At 35.3% G+C, this 7,460-nt stretch overlaps 1 protein-coding gene across 1 annotated transcript in view; it reads left to right on the forward strand.

The window, feature by feature from the left end:
• Nucleotides 1-5,548, forward strand: part of LOC117115264 — a 24,464-nt gene extending 18,916 nt beyond the window's left edge. The window contains exon 2 of the mRNA XM_033258978.1: nucleotides 926-5,548. Within this exon, the coding sequence (XP_033114869.1) occupies nucleotides 1,391-2,764 (1,374 nt within the window). The 5' untranslated portion in view covers nucleotides 926-1,390 and the 3' untranslated portion in view covers nucleotides 2,765-5,548. The remainder of the gene's footprint in view (nucleotides 1-925) is intronic.
• The last annotated feature ends 1,912 nt before the right edge of the window (nucleotides 5,549-7,460 follow it).

Genomic DNA, 7,460 nt, shown 5'->3' on the forward strand with positions numbered 1-7,460 from the left:
TGTGTACAGAGCTTTAGATAAAAATAATAAACTATGAACAAATATTATATATAATGTAATTCTCTTTGTTAATAATATCATCTGGGAAATGATATTAAGAAACACCTCACACATAACCACACTGTTTACACGCAATTTGAAGCACAGGGCCGTCCTATTTACTCAGCTTACCGATAATTTTGGTTTTTAATCAGAATATCCAATTTAATGTGATTAATGAACTGTGTAGAGTCTTGTATTTCTAATTGCCTAGAACGATGCATTGTATGTTTCCACCATCTGAAAGCATGAATCGTAATGTGTTGCCGGCTTTTGATAATTATACTGGAAGCTACAAATAATTATCACTGTCATTTACAGCTAGGTCCTATTTTGCAACCTAAATATGTTGAACTCATTCTTGAGGCATAGGTAGTAATTTGAAGGTGTAATAAATTTGTATAAATCTGCTCGATAGGTTAGATATTGTCCCAAAAGACTATGATGAGGCATTTTGGAAAATGCTTCAGTATGTTGTGTCTGCTACTGTGGGTCAAATATACACATCCAGTCTCTATACACGTTCGCTTACCATTAGCCGACTTCTTAATTTCTCTTATTCTGGGGAATTGACACTTAACTTACTTGACTTCCAGGAGAAAACGGAATGCATTAAGAATGTTTAATAAGACATATTTCCAGACAATATTTAAGAAGCTTTCATTGGCTATCTACACATAACAGTAACTCTGGTACAAATAGAGAGTAATTAAACTGATGTCAACGATGCAAAATTTTGTAAAAGAATTACATCATTATGTTACATTATCCATAGTTAAAAAAAATTCCACATTGCATTTACATTTTATTAGGTCATCTGACAACTAACTACTACAAAGAATGCTCCTAAAAAGATGAGTAATTGAATTTTCTCTTTTATTTACAGGATAAATCTCTGATCTGGAAAATCGTCTGGAACCATTTAAATCTACCCAAAATGCTAGGGTATTATCAATGGATTTGAATGCTAGTTCTTGAGCGATTCATCAAAACGGTAATCACGATTTTTAAACAAATATCATTACTGATATTTGGAAAAGCTGAACTGTTCAAACCCGTGGGAGAGCGTCAGCTGATGATTCAACAAGACAAATTACAAATCGCACAAAACCAACACATGAAAATGATTTGCGAGTTGAAATCCATATCTAACACCTGTTGGAATATGAAAAAGTAATTAATAAATATTTACCTGTTATTGAACAAAACAAATTAAATACTATTTAGAGGCCTGACATATCAAGATACTTGATTCATTGTGTTATTATTACAACAAAATACAATCAATGTCAACTGATCCACAACTGCTGAGATTACAGAGTTACAGATTTACTTTGTGAAAAGGCTCAAGATGGCGCATATCTTCAGCAATATCGTTCAGATAATATTTTTAATTGAAATGTTGGCCCTTGGAAATTCTCTTGATTTCCAAATTACACCCCAGAACATAACTACGCTTAAAGGTAATGTAGCACAATTTATGTGTATTCTTACAGGGCTTGAAGACAATCACGTAGTAAGATGGTATCGTAATAATGAACAAATTTCAGAAGGACCCAGCGTTTTCCCACAATATGCATCATCAATGAGAATAGACACGGACTTAGAACTTTTTCACTATAACCTTGTCATACCTTCCGTCAGTAGAGATGATAATGCTACAAACTATCACTGTTCCGTTTACGAAGGAAGTCAGCGAAGGCTCATATCTACAGATACAGCAATTTTAATCGTGCAAGAAATACCTAACCTAGAATACTACCCGAATTGTAAACGAAGTGACAAAACATTTCACGAAAACAGAAATGCTAATTTGGTTTGCATGTCGGAAAAAGGTTACCCTGTAGTGAAATTAAAATGGTACTATAACGGGCGCGAGTTGGACCAGCATGTAGAGTACAGCGATATGGTGACAGCTACAACTAGAGTGGCGATTAGCAAAGAGCATAAAGAGGCATCTTTTGTATGTTCGCTAACAACGGAAGTTGATATCAATCTGAGTAAAAACTGCACCATTGGACCGATTCCTGTGCTATACAAACCGACAACCGAAATCCAAGGTCAGGATATATTATATGAAGGAACTGATGGTGTTTATGTATGCTACTCAGATGCAAGCCCAGAGGTAAAAGACTATACATGGGATTTACCAAAACATCTACCACCCGATAAATACGAGTATGAGAACAACAGACAAGTATTAAGATTAATTGGACTTACTAAAAATGATAACGGTACAATCATAAAATGCTCCACGAGTAATTCAGAAGGGAAAGATGTTGGTAAATTTATCATAAGAGTAAGTGGACAAGAATCAATATCTGAAGTTAATGGCCTTCCAACCGGGTCAAGTAGTGTTGATCCAAATAAGAAAACCAGTTCAACAGCAGCGATGCTTTCAGTTGTCGGTGGATGTTTGCTTTTCCTGGCTTCGATAATGGCATTTTTACTTTGTAGTATCATACTCTACACAAGGCGACAAGCTGGAATTTACGCGGGTAATCATGTCCCACAACCTGATGTTTATTACGTACCAAAAGATAGCATTGACGCCACCTCCGGTAGCACATATCAAACGGGAAAATGGAAACGATCAATTGCAACTCAAGTACCTAATGATTTGGAACTGGAATCCATAACATACGCAGAAATTGAAGAGGGTAAGAAGTTAATCAACAGCTACCGTACGCTTAAAAGCACAAATATAAAAGAAGAAGCTAAGTAACTGTTGAATACAGTATTCACATACATTAACTGAAGAATAATCATAAGCGGTCGATTGTTAACTTTCAGGAAAAGTTTGTTATGAAAAAACTTAATATTCACACAGGGAGGTGAAATGAACTTTATTAATCAAATAATCAATTTATTTTCTAATCAATTCTTTTTGATAATTTGTATTTGCTTGCTAAGTAGTCCTCTTGGGAAAAATCCTAGGAGTTAAGGTATGTCATGCGGAAACCAAGAGACTGCAGAGAAGCCTCAATGAATGTAGGCCATATGATTACATAAATGCACAAGGAGGTAGGATGACAATTTATAATGTTAAAATTCTTCTATGCTGTATAACATCTATGTCATTTTGTGTGGGTGTGATTGAAGGTACATGTATTGATGTGGATGTGAATGCATCTGTGTGCCCAAAGGCCGATCTAGAAATTCAAAATAGAAGGGGCCCAGGAAGGGAATTTTACTATAGCTGAAAGGCTCCAATTACTTCAGTTCCACAAGTTGGAGCTCAATCAATCAATCAATCAATCAAAGCAACATTTATTTTCTTTGAATTGAGAAAAAAGAAACAGTACAATGTAAAGTAAGGTAAATTAGCTGAAGTAGAACCTTTGATTTTATGTCAATGGTACCTCTAGATGGCCAGAAATTTGTTATTTTAAAAAATTTATTGAGCCCCGCTGCCTCCTTGATTACGCTTTTGGAGAATGCTTGCTTCTTCACTACATGCTTTGCAACTAAGTGAAGTAAAACCCTATATAGAGCTATGCTAATTGTATCCAAGTATGAATGGGAGATGTGGGTGAGGGTGTGTGATGATATGTATTTGTGTCTTATTTATCACAAATTTGAAAACGATTATACTCCTGTACTATCTGCTTTATTACCGTGGAAAGCAAATAAATTTTTAGCTCGGCCAAATTGCATGAGTGTAGATAGGTGGGTGAAGTCTTGAAATTGGGGTGCTGATGAGGGGCGTGAAGGTGAAGTGGGAGGGGCTTGATGATCAGTTGAAGGGCGCTAACTTGCAAAATAATTTTAGGTTATTTTTAACTACTTGACCATGATTTTTTGGGGGGCGCCTAGGGGGCACAACTAGGGAAAACGACTAGGGGGCACGACTAGGGGGTGCAACTGGGGCACGTGTAATTTTTGGAGTTGATGCACCCTCGTGCACCCCCTAGATAAACCACTGGGTGGGTGAGGTTTGGTATGTGGTATATTTTTTTTTTTAAAACAAAATTGCTCCAACCGGGATCCAAACCTGGGACTTTCTGCTGCCTATGCAGGTGCCTTAACCAACTGGTGGGCACATGTATAAATATATAGACATTTCATGCATGGCAGTAAGTAAAATTTATATTTAACTTTTTTTAAACATGATTTGGATGTACGATTTTACAGGAAACAAAACATCCATCAATTAAATTGAGTGCACTTTTACATTATAATAGGCAATGCTCTAATCCCGGGCTTATGAATACAAGTGTTAAAATTTAATGCATTTTTAATGTCTGAATTCTAAGATCGGTTTGAATTTCATGACATTCACACAGAGTCACTGATGAATTCTCCTGTGATTTTTTTTCAGTTTTGTTCTCAACTCTACAAGGTTGTTGATAATAGATAATGGTACAGAATATTATTAGGTTCATTGATTACAAATACAATCCTCAAATAAGTCTATAACATTTTAGAATATAAGTATTAAGATTTACAAACATTGACTACCAATTAACTTATTGATTACAATAAGGTTATTGATTACTAATGGTATTACCAATAAAAGTATTTGTTGACAAATAGCTTTATTCAATAAAACAAAAGATATTAATTACCTGTGAGGATTATAATGTAAAGATAAATTATCAATATATGTATTGGTTATCAATAAGAATATTTATTACCAATTAGTTTATTTATTACTATTAATGGTAATAAAAGCTATCAACATATAATTGATTAGAAATAAGATTATTCAATATAAATGAAGATATTGATTACCATTAAGGATTATAATGATAAATTAAGATTCAGATAATTTCAGACATAGTCAGGATATTGTTTTGGAATTTAATATCTTGACCATATTTCCTTATTAGGTCAGCTTAGCTCAGTTGGCTAAACTGGAGGTAGCCACTGTGTATGTTGAATTGTGATGAACTTGATCCCTGTGGTCCTGGTTTAAATCCCATCTACTGCTCTCTTTGTGTTTCTGTTGGGAGGGCTGAAATGCAAGTTTCAATACAACACAACTTTCGGACGAGGTTTAACATATTGGCCTTGTGTGCAATATTGCTCATGTGTATGTTTAAAAATGCAGTAGTCTCGGGATTGTCACCACCAGAAAAAACACACTGTAAGTACTTTTCAGAATTCAGACTTTTGTGGTTATCCACGGGGTATACCACATGGAAGAAATCCAATCCAATATTAAAGGAAGCCAATTTTCTGGTATTTGGGCTACAAATGCATTCTATATGCGATTTTCAACAACTATTCTATACAAAGGGTTGATGTGAAAATATCGTGTAATTTATTCGCAAATAAACTTTTTGGTCATAGTAAGATTTTCAACTATACGATGAATTGTAAAAAGGGACTTGTAACCTAAACGATGATTGATAATGCATACTTGAAGGTCCCAAACTCTGGTGCTGCTGATGTTAACTGTAAGCAGGTACATTTTGTATGTTGCATGTGTCGTTTCTTTCAAAATTAGCATATGGCTATGGGCACCTTCGATATGTTTAATAAATGTATAAATTAATGAATGGCACAATTTTCGCTTTCCTTATTTGTCTCCTTGAGAATTAAAATGAATGCCTTAGGCACATGAGTGACAAGGTAATGAATGAGTACCTAAAGGGGGGAGACAGATATTTCCCTTCTCATTCATTTCCTTTGTAATTCACTCATGTGCCTGTCAGACAACTCGCTATACAAATTACATAAGAATTTTCATCTTCATCAATTATTTTTATCTGTTTCAGGTGTTATATAAACTTCTACATCTATTTAATTTGTAACAGTAAAGTATGACTCATTGATTATTATTACTAATTACAATTATTTAAAAAAGTGTAAATCCTCAAAAAATCTTCATATACTGTGCTGGTAATATAAAATTGCTCTTCCACACTATCTACTTATAGTAGTACTTTCTACTTATATTTGCAAGCTGAAGTCGTACGGTGAGCGCTCTTTTAAGGTTGCACGATCATTCACTCTGGAACTTCCTTCCCATTAATATACGGAAATCTCCATCCATTTCCCTATTGAAGGCTAGATTCAAAACTCATCTTTACTCATCCATCTATATATTTTCCTTTTTTATTGATGGTTTTTGTTGTTCCCTTTTCTTGTCTCTTCTTCATCATATTTGTTTCTTTTATTCACCTTCCTTGGACATTTGCTGAAAGCGCATAGAGACCTCGTGTGCTATTAAAGTCAACATCCATTACCAGTACCATCACAGTTTTACAAAGTAGCATATATACAAATATACAAATAATCAAATAATGACAGAAGTTCAGTGCTCAAATAAAGGTACAATATATATATATACATATACTGTATGTTATTAAATCAGCATGTGTATCATTATTGCAATAATACAAAAATATGGCAAGTAGACAAAGAAATTAAAAAGGACTCATTTTTTGCATTTACAAAAATGGAAATTTTAAAAAAGTACACAATATACAACTAAAATCAAAGAACTAAATAATGATCCTTAAAGTTACATTTAAAAATAGCTAAATTAGGACCTTGTCACTTAAATGAATGTTTATATAGTAAATTCCATATTTTGCTACTATGTCTTACTTTTTCTCCAATAAAATTAAAATATGAGGTATTCAGGTACACACCACTGAAAGGCTTAGATGATCGTCCAACCAAGTGAAATGAACATTTCTTTAGCAGATGTGAGTAAATGGGCATTAGAAAATTAATCTTATCCCACATCCTTATCCTTATCCATTGAGTTCACTCAATTCAATTTAATTAAGTCATTATCAAAATTATTTGATCATTCAGTGTGCAAAGAAATATTCAAGCCAACGGCAGCAGTGGCGGCGCCAGCGGGGGACAGGGGGCTTAAGCCCCCCACCGGACAGAGCTGGTCGGGCAGTCAGACCATAAAACATATAAAAATAGGCCCACACCAAGCCAACACATGTCTGTCACAGTCTGAGAGTGCCATTTCCGGCCATCCAGAGGTTGCTATTCTTAAAAAAATCTCATTTGGGAGGGAAACCCCCCTCTCAAACCCTTCCCTCAGCTCGAGCCTACGAGATCAAGTCCCCCCTGTCGGACAACTTAGCCCCCTCAGAAAATATATAATAGAGCCGCCACTGAACGGCAGACGAATCAATCTCTGCCCTATATGAGCACTTGACAATGTGACGCCGTCTGCTGATTTGTCTAGAAGAAGACTTATTTCCAGTGGGGTCCTTCTGGTGGTGATTGGACAGTACACTGGGAGACAATCCCCTACTCTTTTCTGAAGAGTGTACTGTGTTCTTTAACGTGCACATGGGCCATAAATGCACACGGGACCAATGGCTTAAACGTCTCATCCGAAAGACGGTGCGCTATTGTAACTTGTATTTCAGCCCTCTAGATGAAACACAAGGAGAGGCAGCGATGCGAATTGAACCGGGGATCTAGAGATCTCCACGGTTCAG

Source organism: Anneissia japonica, unplaced genomic scaffold (genome assembly GCF_011630105.1).
Source record: "Anneissia japonica isolate Jap-2015-1 unplaced genomic scaffold, ASM1163010v1 scaffold288128_len588385_cov197, whole genome shotgun sequence".
NCBI classification, from domain to species: domain Eukaryota; kingdom Metazoa; phylum Echinodermata; class Crinoidea; order Comatulida; family Comatulidae; genus Anneissia; species Anneissia japonica.